At 63.4% G+C, this 19,863-nt stretch overlaps 1 protein-coding gene across 1 annotated transcript; it reads right to left on the bottom strand.

Moving 5' to 3' along the window:
* Positions 1-14,945: 14,945 nt before the first annotated feature.
* On the bottom strand, positions 14,946-17,461 carry CDKN1C (cyclin dependent kinase inhibitor 1C). The gene is made up of 5 exons (XM_062197707.1): positions 17,278-17,461; positions 16,735-17,121; positions 16,226-16,662; positions 15,697-15,835; positions 14,946-15,623 (listed from the first exon to the last, which is right to left on the bottom strand). Exons 2-4 carry the CDS (start codon positions 17,109-17,111, stop codon positions 15,702-15,704), a joined length of 948 nt encoding a protein of 315 aa, XP_062053691.1. The 5' UTR covers positions 17,112-17,121; positions 17,278-17,461; the 3' UTR covers positions 14,946-15,623; positions 15,697-15,701.
* Positions 17,462-19,863: the final 2,402 nt, after the last annotated feature.

Here is a 19,863-nt window from a genome sequence, read left to right as displayed (position 1 = left end):
AATGGGCCCCTGTGTGTGCGCCCGGGACGCGGCGGCGCGACTGTGCCAGCCGGGCGGAGCCCGGGCGCCCGACGGCGCGGGAGCGCGGGCGCGCCGTCGGGGCGCGAAGGCCTCGGACTGGGCGGCCGCTCCCCGGCGCGGGGCCGCGCGCGCGCGCACGCCCCCGCAGCGCCCGCTCTCGCCTCGCCTCCCGCGCGCCCCGGCCCCGCTCGCGCCCGTGCAGGCCGCATTGTGAGGCCGGCGGGACAATGGGCGGCCCGAGGAGGCACCTGCTCTCCTGAAAGGCTCATACATCGCGCCGCGTCCAGCTGCCTTCCCGCCCCTCCCCGCGGACCCGCGAGCCGAGCGCGGCCGGCACCGCGAGTCCGGGCAGGGCCACCGGGGCCACCGCCGCGTGCAGCTGCCCGCAGCCCCCGACGGGCCGAGAGTCAAGCTGCGGCCCGGCTGCCCTCGGTGGTCAAGGCCGGCCCCGCCGCCGCGGCTTTGGGTCGCGCGCTCCCGCTGGGCCGCCGGGGAGGCGGAGGCTTAAACGTGCGAACCCCGGGGGTTGGGGTCGGGTCGCTGCCGCTGCGCTCCCCGCAAGGGGCGGGCTCTGGGCAGTGGGGGGACAGCCAAGGCTGCTGCGCTTCCCCCCCCCCCCGGTTTCCTGTGGCCCCGTTTTTGCCAAACTAAGTCTCAGCCCAGTTTGGGACCTGCCCTAGGGCGACATCTCCAGTCCCTCAAAACCCAGGCCAGACCCCCTGTCCCGGCCCCTGGGCTCCACCCACTCGCCCCTTGAAGCCTGGACGGCGTGGGAAGGGACACGTGCCTTGGCGGCTCAGGGGTGGGCCCAGCACCAACTTCCCGTTAGAATTAACCAGCCTGCAGCCAGGGGCCAGCTGTGGGACCCTGGACAAGCACCCGGCTTCCTCCTCCCCAGCTGGGCTGGGGCCCTGTGGCAGGAGCTGCCCCAGGTGGGAAGTGGGTGAGCGCTCCCTGGGAGGGTGCCAGCCGCGATGCCGCCTGGGGGGCACCCAGACTCCCTGTGGGGTACAGCCCCCCCCCCGGGGGGCTTCCCGGGAGACTGGGAAGGAACCTGCAGCCCCACACGGAGCTTGCCGAGAGCCCCTTCCACAAGGAGGCACCGAGCTCCGGGCCGCCAGCACCAGCCCTGGGCCCGCTGCCCCGCAGGTGGGTGCACAGGCCCGGCCCCTGGCAGGGGGCGCCCAGCACAGGGTGCCCACCCCTGCTGCCACCAATGCAGGCCCACTGTCCCCGCCCCCCGCTCCCTCTGCCCCTGACATGTTAGAAGAATCTTTTTCCATTTCCTTTGATGTCTTTTACAAGCTGTATCTCATTTCCTGCTTGGGCATTTCTGACCTCAAGTGACTCGGCCACCGTGGCTGCGTGGCTGCGTGGCTGCGTGGCTGGTCTCCTCCTGCCCACCCAGATGTGCGAGGAGGACCCGCTGGCCCGCCCCGTTCCGGCCCCCGCCCGCCTTCCTCCGTGGTTCTCCAGGGGACCCTCGGGGCCACCCCACGACCTGGACTCTTGTCGCTCTCGTCCACCCACTCGTCCACCTCGCTTCCCGATGTCTGTGGGAGACACAGGGACTGGACCCCCAAGCCTGGCGCCCTGAGACCCCAGAGCCGCAGGTGGAAACTAGGATAGGAAACCCCTGGATGAGAGCGACAACGGCAGAGACGGCAAAGCCCCCGCCCTCAGGCAGGGCGCCCGGACGCCCTCAGGAACCAACCGGAGCAGCTCAGGGCGGGCTGGGAACCGGGCGCTGGACCCAGGAGGATGGAACGCAGGGCCAGAGGGGCTCGCTCAGCGCGGGGCCCACGGCTGCCAGCACGAAGCCGGCGAGAAGATGGCAGAGATGGACGCTCGGCTTCCTCGTGAGCCCCGGACGGCTGCACAGGCCCAGGCCCAGGCCGCTGTAGCAGCAGTGGCTGCTCGGCCTCTGCGGAGTCCCTGCCCGCGTCACGCTCCCCCGGGAGTCGGGAAAGCAGTGTGGCTCCCTGGGAGAAGCACCTGCTCGGATGGTGGATACCACGTGCTGAGTGCATTTGTGCTGCTGTACAAAATGCTGCCTGCCAGTGGGAACTCATAAAGAACAGAAATTTATCTCTTACGGTTATGGAGTCTGGAAATCCAAGATCAAGGTGCTGGCAGGTTCCGTGTGTGGCAAGGGCTGCTGGCAGGTTTTGGTGTACAGTGACGGCTGCTGGCAGGTTTGGTGTACACTGATGGCTGCTGGCAGGTTCCGTGTGTGGCAAGGGCTACTCTCTGCTTCCAAGATGGCACCTTGCTGCAAGGAAGTGAGCCATGCACAGAGGCCCTGCTGAGGCCCACTCACAAGAGGGGAGCCCTGAGGACCTGGTGACCCACCATCCCCACCGACATGTGAGGTTTGGAGGGGACACATCCAGACCTCTGCACCCAGTCCCAGCCTCCTCACCCTGCCCTCTGCAGCCCATGTCCACTGCGCTCCTTGGGCTTCAGCCCCTGTCGTCCGGACCGAGGGCTTTGTTCCGGGCCTAGGTGTGCAGTGCATCCCCAGGGGACCCTCAGTGCAGCAGCCCCAGAGCTCAGGGAGGGGCTCCTTTTTGCCCAGATGGACACACAGAAGAACCCCACGCCGGACTCCAGGCACAGCTACAGGGATGGGGTCAGCATAGAGTGAGCAGAGGCTCTGGGCAGACAGGAGAGGCACTGCCGGGGTAGAGGGCCAGCCTGGGGCCAACTCTGTACACCCCAAGAGCTGGAGCCGCACGGGCCGCCCCCACCCTGGGCTCCTCTCTCAGAGAGGGGAGGCTGAGCCGCCTCCCCGGAGCCAGGCCCCACCCATGCAGAGCCCAGCGGAGGGGACTGGTCAGACCCCAACCAGCAGGCGCGAGTCCGGGACAGGAGAGAAACAGGAAGAATCCCAGTGTGGCCCTAACAGCCTGCTCCAGGCAGGGCCTGCCTGTGTGTTTCCCGGGAACTCCTGCCCTGGGCCCCGTGTGGCACCAGACCACGGCCCCACGGGGCAGCTCGGGGGGAAGGGCACCCACCTGCACCTGCTGCGCGCCCCAAGGGCAGCCGTGGCCGCTTCCTGTGGCCGGCCTCCTGCTGTACACGTGTCCTCGTTCCCATCGAGAGAGATTCGGTCGAACAGACCAGACACACCTGTCAGGATCCCAGGGCCAACACGGGACATCCCCTGCACACTGGGGCCATCATCACAGGAGAGGCTTGTCCAGGCACCGGCGCTGTGGCACAGTGGGTTAAGCCACCGCCTGCAGTGCCGGCATCCCATATGGGCACTGGTTCAGGTTCCAACTGCTCCCCTTCCAATCCAGCTCCCTGCTGTGACCTGGGAAAGCAGTGGACGATGGCCCAAGTGCTTGGGCCCCTGCACCCGCGTGGGAGACCCGGATGGAGCTCCTGGCTCCTGGCTTCGGATCAGCGCAGCTCCGGCTGTTTAAGCCACCTGGGGCGTGAACCAGCGGATGAAGACCTCTCTCTCCCTCTCTCTGTCTGTAACTCTCTTTCAAATAAAATAAATAAATCTTAAAAAAAAAAAAAAACAGACAAACTGGAATGAAAGCATGAATTTATCTTGAGATCCACAATTTCCACATACCATGGAAAAAAGTTGCATCAAAAAATGTTTGCACCAAAATAAACTCACTTTTAAGATTTTATTTATCCCTTTGAGAGGTAGAGTTACAGACAGTGAGAGGCAGAGAGAGAGAGAAAGAAAGAAAGAAAGAGAGAGAGAGAGAGAGAGAGGTCTTCCATCCGCTGGTTCACTCCCCAAGTGGCCGCAACGGCCGGAGCTGCGCCGAACCAAAGCCAGGAGCCAGGAGCTTCCTCTGGGTCTCCCACGCGGGTGCAGGGCCCAAGGACTGGGCCGTCTTCTGCTGCTTTCCCGGGCCACAGCAGGGAGCTGGATCAGAAGAGGAGCAGCCGGGACTCGAGCCACGCCTAGATGGGATGCCGGCGCCGCAGGCGGAGGATTAACCTGCTGCGCCAGGTCGCTGCCCCAAAACTCACTTTTAATTCTGCGAATTCTCTGAGGACCCTCACAGGCCTGTTGTGGGTAGAGCAGATACATACAGGGTACAAAGTGTGTGTAGGTGCACACGTGTATCACACACACAGACGTGTACACAATGTATCACACACAGACGTGTACGCATGTATCACAAACACAGACGTGTACACACAATGTATCACACACACAGACGTGCACACAATGTATCACACACACAGACGTGTACACATGTATCACACACACAGACGTGCACACAATGTATCACACACACACAGAGGTATACACAATGTATCACACACAGACGTGTACACAGTGTATCACACACAGACGTGTACACAATGTATCACACACACACAGAGGTATACACAATGTATCACACACAGACGTGTACACAATGTATCACACACAGACGTGTACACAATGTATCACACACACACAGAGGTATACACAATGTATCACACACACAGACGTGCACACAATGTATCACACGTACACAGACGTGTACACAGTGTATCACACACACAGACGTGTACACAATGTATCACACACACACACAGACGTGCACACAACGTATCACACACACACAGACGTGTACACAATGTATCACACACACACACAGACGTGTACACAATGTATCACACACACAGATGTGTACACAATGTATCACACACACAGACGTGTACACAATGTATCACACACACACAGACGTGTACACAATGTATTACACACACACAGACGTGCACACAATGTATCACACACACAGACGTGCACACAATGTATCACACACACAGACGTGCACACAATGTATCACACACAGAGGTATACACAATGTATCACACACAGACGTGTACACAGTGTATCACACACAGACATGCACACAATGTATCACACACACAGATGTGCACACAATGTATCACACACAGACGTGCACACAATGTATCACACACACAGACGTGTACACAATGTATCACACACACAGACGTGTACACAATGTATCACACACACAGACGTGCACACAATGTATCACACACAGACGTGCACACAATGTATCACACACACAGACGTGCACACAATGTATCACACACAGAGACGTGCACACAATGTATCACACACAGACGTGTACACAGTGTATCACACACAGACATGCACACAATGTATCACACACAGACGTGCACACAATGTATCACACACACAGACGTGCACACAATGTATCACACACAGAGACGTGCACACAATGTATCACACACAGACGTGTACACAGTGTATCACACACAGACATGCACACAATGTATCACACACACAGATGTGCACACAATGTATCACACACAGACGTGCACACAATGTATCACACACACAGACGTGTACACATGTATCACACACACAGACGTGCACACAATGTATCACACACACACAGAGGTATACACAATGTATCACACACAGACGTGTACACAGTGTATCACACACAGACGTGTACACAATGTATCACACACACACAGAGGTATACACAATGTATCACACACAGACGTGTACACAATGTATCACACACAGACGTGTACACAATGTATCACACACACACAGAGGTATACACAATGTATCACACACACAGACGTGCACACAATGTATCACACGTACACAGACGTGTACACAGTGTATCACACACACAGACGTGTACACAATGTATCACACACACACACAGACGTGCACACAACGTATCACACACACACAGACGTGTACACAATGTATCACACACACACACAGACGTGTACACAATGTATCACACACACAGATGTGTACACAATGTATCACACACACAGACGTGTACACAATGTATCACACACACACAGACGTGTACACAATGTATTACACACACACAGACGTGCACACAATGTATCACACACACAGACGTGCACACAATGTATCACACACACAGACGTGCACACAATGTATCACACACAGAGGTATACACAATGTATCACACACAGACGTGTACACAGTGTATCACACACAGACATGCACACAATGTATCACACACACAGATGTGCACACAATGTATCACACACAGACGTGCACACAATGTATCACACACACAGACGTGTACACAATGTATCACACACACAGACGTGTACACAATGTATCACACACACAGACGTGCACACAATGTATCACACACAGACGTGCACACAATGTATCACACACACAGACGTGCACACAATGTATCACACACAGAGACGTGCACACAATGTATCACACACAGACGTGTACACAATGTATCACACACAGACGTGTACACAATGTATCACACACAGAGACGTGCACACAATGTATCACACACAGACGTGTACACAATGTATCACACACAGACGTGTACACAATGTATCACACACAGACGTGCACACAATGTATCACACACACAGACGTGCACACAATGTATCACACACACAGACGTGTACACAATGTATCACACACACAGACGTGTACACAATGTATCACACACAGACGTGCACACAATGTATCACACACAGACGTGCACACAATGTATCACACACACAGACGTGTACACAATGTATCACACACAGAGACGTGTACACAATGTATCACACACACAGACGTGTACACAATGTATCACACACAGACGTGCACACAATGTATCACACACACAGACGTGTACACAATGTATCACACACAGAGACGTGCACACAATGTATCACACACACAGACGTGTACACAATGTATCACACACACAGACGTGTACACAATGTATCACACACAGAGACGTGCACACAATGTATCACACACAGACGTGTACACAATGTATCACACACAGACGTGTACACAATGTATCACACACAGACGTGCACACAATGTATCACACACACAGACGTGTACACAATGTATCACACACAGAGACGTGTACACAATGTATCACACACACAGACGTGCACACAATGTATCACACACAGACGTGCACACAATGTATCACACACAGAGACGTGCACACAATGTATCACACACACAGACGTGTACACAATGTATCACACACAGAAGTATACACAATGTATCACACACACAGACGTGTACACAATGTATCACACACACAGACGTGTACACAATGTATCACACACACAGACATGCACACAATGTATCACACACACACAGACGTGTACACAGTGTATCTCGCGTACACAGAGCCAAAGAGCAAAGCCCGTCCACTGATGTCCTCGAGGTAGATGGATTTATTTATTTGCACAGCAGAATGAGAGGGGGGGGGGGGGTTCCATCCGCTGGTCCACTCCCCAAACGGCTGCAATGGCCAGGGCTGGGCCAGGCTGAAGCCAGGAGCCAGGAGCTGCTTCCGGGTCTCCCACGCGGGCCAGGACACAAGGACCTGGCGTCCTGCACTGCTTTCCCGGGCCACAGCAGGGAGCTGGGTGGGAGAGGAGCGGCCGGGACTCGGCTCCAAGACGGGCCGCAGGCGTGCAGGAGGCAGCTGGCTGCTGTGTATCTGGTGTTTCTGTAGCCCCTCCGTGGCCCTGGGGCCCAGGGCGTCCCTGCCGACAGGTGCCCATAGGTCGTGGCCGTCGCCAGACCTGCGCGTGTGTGAACTTAGGTGACAGCTGCCGTGCGTGCCCGAGGAAGCGCCCCATGCTGTGCGGGCACCAGTGCACACCCCGGGCTCGCGGCCACCAGGAGGGACATCGTGGCCAGCCCGGCCCCACCTCTACCCTTCAGCTCGCCGGGCGGCCCTCGACCCCGGGTGCTCTCCGTGGCCTGCCCACGTCAGCAGAGGCGGTGGAAGGGGCGTGGCCACGTCCCAGGCCAGGTCTTCCAAAGCCTTGCAGCTTTCGCCTGGGCCCGGTGGGACAGGAGCCGGAGCTCAGCGTCCACGCCGTGAGGAAGCCCAGGCAGCCCCGCTGCGGGACCGAGCCCACGGAAGCAGCCCACGCATCTCGCTGACCCCCGACTCGGCAGCCCAAGCCACCCCAGAGCCGCCCAGGCTCCCGGCTCCCACAGTCACCGCCGTAAGCGGAACCCTGGCTTCACAGAGCAAGGTGGGCACGTGGCCACCTCCCCCAGGAGCCAGGCAGCTGGCGGGACCTCCCCCACCACAGCCCAAGGGCTGCATCCTCTGAGCACCTCAGCCGCCTGGACACTCCCTCCAGGACGCCACCGGCTTGAAAGGCAGAGAGAGGGAGAAACAGAGAGACAGAGACAGAGACAGAGACAGAGAGAGAGAGAGAGAGAGAGAGAGGTCTTCCATCCGCTGGTTCTCTCCCCAAGTGGCTGCCATGGCCGGAGCTGTGCTGATCCGAAGCCAGGAGCCAGGAGCTTCCTCCAGGTCTCCCACGTGCGTTCAGGGGCCCAAGGACTTGGGCCATCCTCTGTTGCTTTCCCAGGCCACAGCAGGGAGCTGGATCGGAAGAGGAGCAGCCGGGACTCAAACCGGCACCCATATGGGATGCTGGTGCTGCAGGCTGCGGCTTTACCTGCTACACCACAGCACTGGCCCCTGTGTGTTTTATTTTTAACTGATAGGGAGGGAGGGAGAGAGAGAGAGAGAAGGAGGGAGAGGAAGGGAGAGGGAGAGGGGGAGGGAGAGAGTCTTCCGTCCACTAGTTCCACTGGTTCACCCCCTGGACCAGCTGTGAAGCCAGGAGCCAGGAGCTCCGCCCGGATCTCCCTGGCGGACATCAGCAGCCAGCTGCATCAGAAGAGGAGCCGTGGGACTTGGGTGAGGGGTCGGCACCCCGCGGTGCCTCACTGCCAGCCCCACCCCACCCCGGGATCTCTCAAACACACCTCCCGGGCTGAGACCTGGCGCTTTCCCAAGTCCGTATAATTTCCTTCCTGCAAAGAAAAAACTGATGATGAATTACTGGTCACTTTTAAAAGCTTGTGCAGGGGCCGGCGCTGTGGCGTAGCAGGTGAGGCCGCCGCCTGCAGAGCCAGCATCCCACATGGACCCTGGTTCGAGTCCCGGCTGCTCCACTTCCCATCCAGCTCTCTGCTATGGCCTAGGAAAGCAGTGGAGGATGGCCCAAGGGCTTGGGCCCTGCACCCACGTGGGAGATCCGGAAGGAGCTCCTGGCTCCTGGCTTCAGCCTGGCCCAGCCCTGGCCATTGAGGCCATTTGGAGAGTGAACCAGCAGATGGAAGACTCTCTCTCTCTCTCTTTCTCTCCCCCTCCCCCGTCTCTGTAACTCTGCTTTTCAAATAAATAAATCTTTAAAATAAATAGCTAATTAATTAAATAAAAGTCAATCAAATACTACAGCCAGCAGGACAGATAGCAACCCGAGAGAGTCGCAGGGTCCACACGTGACGCGGTGGCAGCCGGGGCCCAGGCCTGCACATGGGACAGGCTTGGGGCAGGCCCAGCCCGGAAACGCGCTGCTGGGGAGGAGGTGGCGCCCAGGGCCTTGGTGTCACGCCGGAAACCCTCGGAGAGACCGACTCTGCCAGCCCGGTTCGTACCGGCCGCAGGCCCCTCCCCGAGAGCTCCCAGCTGCCCTGGCTCAGGGCTCACACGGGCAGTGCCGCCCTCAGCAGGGTCTGCCGGGTGGCCACAGGGCTCTGTCAACCACATTTCACCAGCCAGGGGGGCCACACGGCCTCCTGAACACGGAAGGTCCTCCCCAGCCCAAAACACCTGTGGGTCCTGCGGTCTATGGGGGAGGGGACACTGACCCCCACTCACTCACAGGAGACAAAGTGTCCCTCCCCAGGGTTCATAGTTTTTATAAAAAATTTATCAGGGGCTGGTGCTGTGGCGTAGCGGGTAAAGCCGCCGCCTGCAGAGCCAGCATCCCACATGGGCACCAGGTCTAGTCCCGGCTGCTCCACTTGCCATCCAGCTCTCTGCTGTGGCCTGGGAAAGCAGTGGAGGATGGCCCAGGTCCTTGGGCCCCTGCACTCGTGTGGGAGACCTGGAAGAAGCTCCTGGCTCCTGGCTTTGGGTCAGTGCAGCTCCGGCCGTTGTGGCCACCTAGGGAGTGAACCAGCAGATGGAAGACCTCTCTCTCTCTCTCTCTCTCTCTCTCTCTCTGCCTCTCCTTCTCTCTTCATGTAACTCTGACTTTCAAATAAATAAATATTTAGAAAAATAAATAACAATTAAAAAGATGTAGCTGTGTATTTGAAAGAGTGACAGAGAAAGAGAGAGAGAGGTCGGCCGGCGCCACAGCTCACTTGGCTAATCCTCCGCCTGCGGCGCCGGCACACCAGGTTCTAGTCCTGGTTGGGGCGCCGGATTCTGTCCCGGTTGCTCCTCTTCCAGGCCAGCTCTCTGCTGTGGCCCGGGAGTGCAGTGGAGGATGACCCAAGTGCTTGGGCCCTGCACCCCATGGGAGACCAGGAGGAAGCACCCGGCTCCTGGCTTCGGATTGGCACAGCGCTGGCCATAGCGGCCATTAGGGGAGTGAGCCAACGGAAGGAAGACCTTTCTGTCTCTCTCTCTCTCTCCGTCTCTCTCTCTCTCTCTCTCTCTGTCTAACTCTGCCTGGCAAAAAAAGAGAGAGAGAGAGAGAGAGAGAGAGGTCTTCTATCTGCTGGTTCACTCCCCAGATGGCTGCAACAGCTAGAGCCAGGAACCAGGAGTTTCTTCTGGGTCTCCCACACGGGTGCAGGGGCCCAAGGACCTGAGCCATCTTCCACTGCCTTCCCAGGCCCATTAGCAGGGCACTGGATGGGAAGTGGAGCAGCTGGGACTCGAACCGGCGTCCATCTGGGATGCCGGCCCCACAGACAGCTGCCCAACCTTGAGATTTTTATTCCCCTGAGGCTGGTGGCTGGCGCGGCCCACAGCCCAGACCCATTGTGGAGAGGTGCAGCCCGCAGGACGCTCCCTCGTGGCCGCTGTGCGAGGCGGGCCGGCAGCGTCTCCCGGGCCGCACACAGCCTGCAGGCGGGGGGCTGTGGCCACTTCACTCCGCTGCCCACACCTGCAGGGCGTCGGGGCAGAGCCCTACACCGTGGCACGGCCAGGAGGCGCGCCCGGCGGGAGCGGAGCAGCGATGGGTCTCGGCCGCAGAACCCGAGGGAGACCGCCTCGAGGAGGCCGTGGGCTGTGTGCTTCCGACCCCAGGACATCCCGGAAGGGGCAGAACTGTGCAGCCGGCGCAGGGCACAGGACACACGCATGTCAAAGCTCACGGGACGCACGTGAGCCAGAGGCGGCGCAGGCCAGGACGCCCCGAGCCCGGGGTTGAGTCCCGGCTCCTCTGCCTCCCCCACAGGTGCCTGCTGTCCCACAGCCCAGGAGCCCCAGACTGGCCCAGCCCTGGCTGCTGCCGGCACTGGGGAGGGAAGCATTGGCTGGAAGCTCTCTCTCTTTCTGATTTTCAAATAAAATGAAAATGAATAAAATTAGAAAAGATTTTAACTTGGGACTCTAGTTAAAAAGAATGAATCAAAAACGGGGCCCAGCGTGCTGGCGGAGCCGCAGCCCAGAACACCAGGGCCGCATCACCGCACCGGCGCGAGACCCGGCTGCTCCGCCCCATCCCCTCCCTCCCACAGTGCACCTAGGAAAGCAGCAGGTGACAGCCTGCATGTCTGAGTCCCTGCACCCCCCTGGGGGATCAAGATGGAGCGCCCGGCTGCTGGCTTAGCCTGGCCCAGCCCCAGCTGCTGCAGCCCTTTGGGAAGGGAACCAGCGGATGGAAGACCTCTCTCTCTCTCTCTCTCTCTCTCTCTCTCTCTCTCTCTCAAATGAATACATAAATCAAAGGATGAATCGAAGCTAAGACTAGGGCCTGGCACCATGGCAGCAGCCTTAGTCCCGCTTGCAACACCCACGCCCCACACAGAGCGCTGGTTCCAGTCCAGCTCGGCTTCCAATCCAGCTTCCTGCTAACGCGCCTGGCAAAGCAGGGGAGGACAGCCAAGTGCTCGGGAGGCCCAGACAGGCTGCTGGCCCCTGGCTTCAGCCTGGCCCGGTCTTCACCCCTGCTGCCCTTTGGGGAGTGAACCAGCGGATGGAAGACCTCTCGCTCACTCGCTCTCCCCCCCCCCCCTTTTCCTCTCTCAGTCACTCTACCTTTCCATAAGTAAATCTTTTTTTTAAAAAGAGTACTCTTTTTATTTTTTTTTTAGATTTATTTATTTATTTGAAAGAGTTACAGAGAGAGAGGAGAGAGAGGTCTTCCATTCGCTGGTTCACTCCCCAATTGGCTGCAATGGCTGGAGCTGCGCTGATCCAGGAGCTTCTTCCAGGTCTCCCAAGCAGGTGCAGGAGCCCAAGGACTTGGGCCATCCTCCACTGCTTTCCCAGGCCATAGCAGAGAGCTGGATGGAAGTGGAGCAGCCGGGTCTCGAACCAGTGCCCATATGGGATTCCGGTGCTTCAGGCCAGGGCATTAACCTGCTGTGCCACAGAGGCAGCCCCAAGAGTACTCTTTTTTAAGACTGATTTATTTATTTGAAAATCAGACTTACAGAGAGACAGAGAAAAAGGTCTTCCACCCACTGATTCACTCCCCAGATGGCCACAATGGCCAGAACTGGGCCAGGCTGAAGCCAGGAGCCAGGGGCTTCTTCTGGGTCTCCCATGTGGGTGCAGGGCCCCAAACACGTGGACCATCTCCCGCTGCTTTCCCAGGCCACAGCAGGGAGCTGGATGGAAGTGGAGCAGCCGGATCTAACCAGTCTCCATGTGGGACGCCGGCACCAAAGGCCACAGCTTTACCCGCTACGCCACAGCGCCAGCCCCAAAAGAGTTAACCCTTCAGAGGCTTCCGGGACACCAGGCGTGCTGAGCTTCCCCGAGCCGGGGCTTCCCCGGGGAGCGGCCGGGCTAAGCTGCTGTGCCCGCCCGGGCCTCCCGGGCAGGGCTGTGGAAGTACCACCTCCTGGGCTGCCGGAGCTTCAGAACCGGAGCCGAAGCAGGACCACCGCCCTCCCTTTGCTCAGCTGCAGGGCCTGCCGGCACCTGCTGTCCTGGCCCCGCCCGAAGCGCACCTCCTCACACCCCAGCCCCACCTGCAGTGCCCCTGCTCCCCGGTTCCACGTAGGGCCTCCTGGGGCGCCCAGGGGTGCACCTGGGCAGCACCCAGCTCGGCTCCCTCCGACCCTGCCTGCCCACCTGCCTCGGCCGAGCCTGCGTGCCCCCTTGCTGGCTTTGCAATGCCACCTCCCTGGTGCCTGGGACAGGGTCTGGCATGCTCCAGGCTCCTGCAGCCTCCCCCTGGACAGCCCCGCCCCTCCCTCTTGCTCCTCTCCGATCTCCACTGGGCAGCCCCTCCCCCCTACTTCTGCCCCTCCAGGGGCTCCCCGCTGCCCGCAGACAAAGCCCAGGCGTCCCCCCACCCCCTGCCCCAGTCCCCCAGTCCCAGGATAGAGAACGGGGAGGCCCGGCACGCACACCCCAAAAGAAACTCTCACGTAGAACGGTGTGGACCCCCCCTCCCCTGAGCCTCAGCTGTCTGGTCTCGTCCTGCCCTTTGTCCGGAATGTTCTGGGGCCTTCGCTGAGTGCGGGACCCGAGCCCCTGACCCACAGCGGCCCTGGGCAACCCCTGCCCTGGGCCTTCGTCCCTCCTGCCTCCGGACTGGTTTGTAGGTTGCCACATCCACCGTGCCTGCCCAGGGCCCGGGCCGGGCTCACGCCATGGCTGGAGTCCACAGTCCCTGCCTCCCACCTCAGGCTGAGGTCTCCCGTCTCCCGTGGGAGTTCACGGTCGGGCTTGGGGCCGGGGCTGTCACCACTGTGCCAGTGACCCTGTGTCCCCAGAGCAGTGAGGCTCCCTGGGGGAGGCCCACGGCCCCCTCTCAGCCCCCCTCCCCCCGACAGGGCCCTCACAGTGCCTCTGACAAAGCCTCCCCAGGGGCACCAGCAAGCCGGCCAGCGGGGAGCCGCCCCCTCCCTGGGTCCGCAGAGCGGGGGTAGGGGGGTGGGGGGGTGCTGTGACAGCAGAGGGCCCCAGAGCCGGCCAGCGGGGAGCCGCCCCCTCCCTGGGTCCGCAGAGCGGGGGGTAGGGGGGTGGGGGGTGCTGTGACAGCAGAGGGCCCCAGAGCCGGCCAGCGGGGAGCCGCCCCCTCCCTGGGTCCGCAGAGTGGGGGTAGGGGGGTGGGGGGGTGCTGTGACAGCAGAGGGCCCCAGAGCCGGGCGGCACCTCTGTGGCAGGCGTGTGCGCGCGGGAGGCGCCCCCCTGCAGATTCTGCCAGGCGCTCGGACCAGCGTCCCCCAGCTCTGGGCTCCATGCCCCCCGCGAGCCAGACCTCTGTGCTGGCCACACAGGTGGACACGAGGGCCAGGGGACTGCTCCTCCCTGCACCCTCGGTGGGGGAGGGGCGCTGCTCGGTGCCTGAGCCCCCAGCCCCGCCAGCTAGGCACTGGGGGGAGGTCGTGTCCACAAGCTGTGCCCGTGACCAGTGTGGGCATCGGCGTCGCCCCGTGCGGCCCCCGGAGGCCCCCCACTTGTTCCCCGCTCCTGACCGACGACACCGAATTCCCTGTTTTTGCTAATGTGTGTCCCCCGTCCATTGTAAACCAGTTTTCAAGGGTTTATAGGTCAGCTACAAAAAGAGATTTCTCCTCCTTTCTGAACATTAGGGAGCACTTTGAAACCAGCAGGCCGTTGGGCGACGGTGTGGTGGGCGGTGTGGTGGGCAGGGGCGCGGTGCTGTGGTGCACGGACAGGCCGGAGGAGCCCGATTCCTCCCCTCCCAGCCCCAGGCCTGGAGGCTGCCCCTCCCCCACCCTCGAACCCCAGCCTGGAAGACGGGGCCCCTGGAACAGTGCGGGCGTGGAATTCCCAGTCGGGGTGCTGCTGTCAGGAACGGGCGGGGGGAGCTGGCTCAGTGCGGCCCCAGCAGGTGTCCCTGGAGTCCCGCGCCCGCCGCCTCTACCCGAGCGGGTCCGGACCGCGATCCCCGCCCCGCGGGAGCGCGCGCACACAGAGACGCACAGACCCGAGCTGCAGCAGATTTCGGCCTCTTTATTAGAACCCGGCGGACGAGGGGCCGGGCAGTGGTACAGGCGGCTCAGGAACCAGATCATTATTATTTAAAAAAAAAAAAAACGATTTGTCTTCTTCAAGTTCAAGATACCAACAATAGTAATAAAAAAAGAGAGAGCGAGACAGCGACAGCGCAAAGATTCTGCAAGCTAGCTAGATGGGCTGTACGGCGGCTGCGGCGTGAGCGATCCCCTCCCCAGAGCCCACTACAAAAATAAATTTATATTTGTCAATAACCGGATACGAGTGAGACGGAGCGCCTTTGGCATAACCAATGAACCAGCGGTGGCGTGGCAGAGCGGCCCACGCCAGGACATAAATAGAAAATATAAGTTAGTATAATTTTTTTTTAATCTTTTTGTACAAATATACATGGGTTTTTTTCTATTTTTCCATTTTTTTTTTCATTTTCTATTTTTTTGTAATGCACGGAGTCTCAGCAGAGGTTAAACATTTCTTATAAATGACTCTTAAAGCTCTCACAGCTTGGGACCAGTGTACTCCTTGCGCACGACGCGCCGGCCACCCGGGCACTGCGGTTCCAGGTGGGGATGCAAAGTGGCCGCCGCTCGCTGCTACACGTACGGTCCCAGCCCGGGCCCCGCGCTCCCCCGGCGAGTCCCTCGGGGCTCCGCGGGCTTCGAGCTGCGGGGCAGAGGGCCGGTGAGCGCGCGCCGCGGGGAGCCCCGCGCGACCCCCGGGCGGCCCGCGCACTCACCTCGCTCATCTCAGGCGCTTGCGCGGGGTCTGCTCGGCCGCGCCCACGCCGGGGGCGGCGCTGGCAGCGGGGCAGCCCGCGGGGCCGTCGCCGGACGCCTTGCTCTCGGGCGCTGACCGCTTGCGCTTGGCGAAGAAGTCTGCGGGCGACAGCGCGCGCGGCCGGTCAGGGCGGGGCCGGCCGGGCGCCCGCGCCGAGGTCCGCGGCGGGTCAGCTTTGTTTACGTCGCCGCGCTATGTGCTGTGTAAGCATTTCCCCTGTCCCGCGGCCAAGCCCCCCGGGGCCGCCGCCGCCGCCGCCGCCGCCGCGCTTAACCCCCTGCGCGCCGCGCTCCCGCCCCCACCCACCCCGCCGGCCCCGCGCCCCGCGCCAGACGCCCCCGTGCGCGGCCGGGCGCTGGGGGGCTGCGGGGGGCTTTAACGCCGCAGGAGGGGGCGGGGGCCGGGCGAGGCCCCCGAGGGCTGGGGAGCCGGGCCGGCCGGACAAAGCGGGGCCGGGCCGGGCCGGGGCGGGGCCGTGCGGGGCTCACCGGAGATGAGAGGCCCGGACAGCTTCTTGGTGGCCGCGCCGTTGGCGCCCGCAGTAGCGGGGCCGGCCGCGGGGCGTCCGGAAGTCCCCGAGTTCAGCTGCTCCGCGAGGGGCTCCTGGCTCGCGCCCTGCTCGGCGCCGTCCTGGGGCGCCGCGTCCGCATCCGCGTCCGCGTCCGGGGCCGGGGCCGGGGCCGGGTCCGAGACGGCGGCCGGCGCCGCGGCTGGGGCTGGGGCCGGGGCCGGGGCCGGAGCCGGAGCCGGAGCCGGAGCCGGGGCCGGAGCCGGGGCCGGGGGCGGGGTGGCCGCCCGGACCGGGGCCGGAGCCGGGGGCGGAGTGGCCGCCCGGACCGGGGCCGGTGCCGGGGGCGGGGTGGCCGCCCGGACCGGTGCCGGGGGCGGAGTGGCCGCCCGGACCGGGACCGGTGCCGGGGGCGGGCTGGCCGCCCGGGCCCGGGCCGGTGCCGGGGGCGGGGTGGCCGCCCGGGCCCGGGCCGCGGGGCTGGGCGGCTGCTCCGGCGCCCCCTCCAGGCCGTCGAGGGGCTCGGCGGCAGGCGGCTGCGGGGGCGGGATGACAGCCACGGCGACCGGGGGGGCGGGCCGGGTCGGCAGCAGCAGGCGACAGCGCCCCACCTGCATGGTCTCGCGGTAGAAGGCGGGCACCGACTCGCTGTCCACCTCGGTCCACTGCAGGCGCCCGGGGCCCCGCAGCGGCACGTCCTGCTGGAAGTCGAAGTCCCAGCGGTTCTGGTCCTCGGCGCTCAGCTCGGCCAGGCGCATCCGCAGCTCGCGGCCCAGCTCCTCGTGGTCCACCGGCCCGAAGAGGCTGCGGCAGGCGCTGCTGCGTGCCAGCGCGGGGTAGGTCCCTCGGGCCACCAGGCGCTCCATCGCTGCTGTGCTGCGGGGGGCACACGTCGGCCGTGACCGGGGGGCGCGCGAGGAGGAGGAGGAGGAGAGGGCAGGGCGGAGGAGAGGGCAGGCGGAGGGCGGAGGCTGGGCGCCGGGGGGACCCCGCGCAGCCGAGCCCGCGCTGGCCGCGGGGCGCGGCGGCTACCTGGCTGTCGAGTGTGGACGGCTCCTGCGTCTCGCTCTGGCTCCTCGCTCGCCCCGTCCGAGTGGCAACCGCGCCCCCTCGATGCTCGCTCGCTCGCTCGCTCGCTCGCCCAGGCCCGGCCGGCTCCTTCCAGCACCGCGCACTTGGCCTGCGGAACGCCCCGGCGCCCGCGCCCCCTTTATACGCGCCGGCCCCGCCCCCGCGCGCGCGGGCCCCGCCGCGATTAGCATAATGTAGTATTTTCAGTTTCGACAACACCGCGGCCATTGGCTGGCGCGCGCGGGCCCCGCCCCGCCCGCGGCCCCGCCCCCGCGCACCGCCCATTGGCCGCGCGCACACACCCGCGGGGGGGCGGGAGTTAAAGGGCGCTGCGGGCGGTAACGCGACACCGCGACGCCCCGCCCCCTCGCCCCATCCCCCCGCGCCCGCCCCCCGCCGGCTCCTTTGTCTGCAGGCGGGGCTGCGCGGGCGGCGGCGCGGCGTCCGGCCGGGCCCCTCTCGGACCCGGGCCCCCGGCCCCCCGGCCCTGTCGCCTGCGCGGGCCGGGGTCGGGGTCGGGGTCGGGGTCGGGGTCGGGGGTGGGCCGGGCGCCCGTGCGGGCCGGGGTCGCGGGCGGCGCCCCTGCCCTAGCGAAGGGTCGGTGCTGTCGAAGCCCGCACACACCTGCAAGCCCTCGAGGGCAAGGCGCTGGGGTCAGAGCCGCTGCTGTCCCGAGGGGCCATGCGGGCAACACCTCGGCCCTCAGCTCCCTGGAGCCCAGATCTGCGGGCGCCCACCCTGCCCTGTGCACGCGGAACGCCCGGAGTCCACCCCGGGCTGTGCCTGGCCACGTCCCTGCCCAGGTGCTCAGGCCCCCTCGGGCTGCACCGCCCCGTGCACGCGCTCTGCCTGCCCCGGCTGGCGGGAGCAGGAGGCCGCCGATCTGGGCAAAGGGGAAGGCTCTGCCCCTCCCCCGCCGCCAACCCCTGGTGGTCCAGCACCTGGCCCCTCGCCGCACTGCGGGTCCTCGCGGGCCGGCCAAGCCCGAGGAGACCACTACTTTCTGATCCTTTCCCTTCGGCCCGGTTCCCAGCCCCCTCCCGGAGCCGGGCACCTGTTGCAAGGTCCTGCGGCCCAGCGAGGGTCACCTCCACCCCCACACCGCCCACCGCGCCCCTCGGGGTCAGGCGGTTCCGGACACCTGGGGCCGGGGCCCCGTGCACACCTGGGCGAGGCTGCGGCCGGCCGCCTGGCTCCTGAAGGTGGAGCCAAGACCGAGCCGCGCACTCGTTTCTTCACAGTCCCCGTGCACAGAGCCCCCACGGCTCACATGGCCCCGTTTATCTGCAGGACAAGGGAGCTGCCCAAGGCTTCCCGGAGGCCCCCGAGCCCCTCGGAGCTGGGGTGAGGACCGCTGGCCAGGGGTCAGCGCCTGCCTGCCAAGGCCACAGTGGCCTCTGCAGAGACCCTGAGCACCGGGCCATGCCGAGGGGTCACCCGCGGCTCCGAGGGGTCAGGGTGCCAGGCCCCAGCTTTCTCTGCCCACCCCAGCCCCCAGCCAGGGCCCAGGGGTGCCCAGGACCCTCCCATCCCACCAGGAAAGCGAAGGAGACCCCTTGGCGGGTGCTGCTGGCCCTCGGCTTGAATTCACAGCAGACTGGGGCAGGTGTCTCGGGTCGGCCCCTCTCCTGGTCTCACTGCAGCAGTGGGGGAGGGGGCGGGGGGGCCCTTTCTCTCGGTCCGGCTTCCTGGTTCCGTCAAGGACAGCGCCACCGGCTTAGACCAGCTGAGCCCTACAGCGGGCTGAGTCCCCCCAGACCCCAGGGACAAACCTGGAGGCAGACGCCCCGGAGAGGAGGCCCGGCTCTGCACCCCAAGGGGACCAGGAGCCGGCAGGCAGCTGTGCGATTGCAAAAATCAAGATCCATTTTTGCAACAAAAAATATAGGGGAAGGGGACAAGGAAACAAGCAGCCCCAGGGCCCGGGGGCAGCCGGGGGGGGGTCCTCCTGGGCTCTGGCATGTGGGTCTCCAGCGACCCCCGCCAGGACCCCACGCCGCAACAGGAAAAGCACAAAACCCCCGTTCTCCCCGGGTCCCTGTCCCACCCAGGTGGGGCCACGCAGCCATCCGGCAGCACAGGCGCCAGCGCCAGGCGGTCCTCCCGCGCCCCCTGCCGGCCACTCGGAGGCTGCAGGGAGGGCCGCGGCCCCGGAGTGACCAGGCCCAGGAGGGCCTGCTGTGCACACGTAGCCTGCCTGGAGAGAGGAGTGAGTGGGGGGCTGGCAGCCTCGCTGCGTAGCGCAAGGGCTGCGCTGGAGCCGGGACGTTCCAGCCGGGGAGGCCTCGGGAGAGGACAGCTCGTGCCAGCTCTGCTCCAGTGCGGGAGAGACCACAGGCAAAGGCCGACCTGGCCCTGTCGTCCACGCGGCTTCGTCCCGCAGAGGAGGCTGGGAATCAAACCGGCCGGGTTCCCCGGGGGCCCCCAGCCCGCGCCAGCACTCTGCCCCCATGGCGGCCCCGGGGACACTTTGCATCCATCTCACAGGCTCCCGGGCCCCTGGGAGCCCGCAGTCCCAGACGTGGTCATCGGCCCGGGGGCAGGGAC

Source organism: Lepus europaeus, chromosome 7, assembly GCF_033115175.1.
Source record: "Lepus europaeus isolate LE1 chromosome 7, mLepTim1.pri, whole genome shotgun sequence".
Lineage (NCBI taxonomy): Eukaryota > Metazoa > Chordata > Mammalia > Lagomorpha > Leporidae > Lepus > Lepus europaeus.
The sequence above is the reverse complement of the archived record's forward strand: the minus strand, read 5'-3'. Positions and strand labels throughout refer to the sequence as shown.

Excerpts from the sequence above, each read along its gene's own strand:
- CDKN1C (XM_062197707.1), bottom strand. The coding sequence starts at position 17,111 with ATGGAGCGCCTGGTGGCCCGAGGGACCTACCCCGCGCTGGCACGCAGC. Across the intron at positions 16,663-16,734 it reads CTGGAGGGGGCGCCGGAGCA|CCCGCCCCCGGCACCGGTCC; the intron begins GCCGCCCAGCCC and ends CCGGGCGGCCAG. Across the intron at positions 15,836-16,225 it reads GTCCGGGCCTCTCATCTCCG|ACTTCTTCGCCAAGCGCAAG; the intron begins GTGAGCCCCGCA and ends TGTCGCCCGCAG.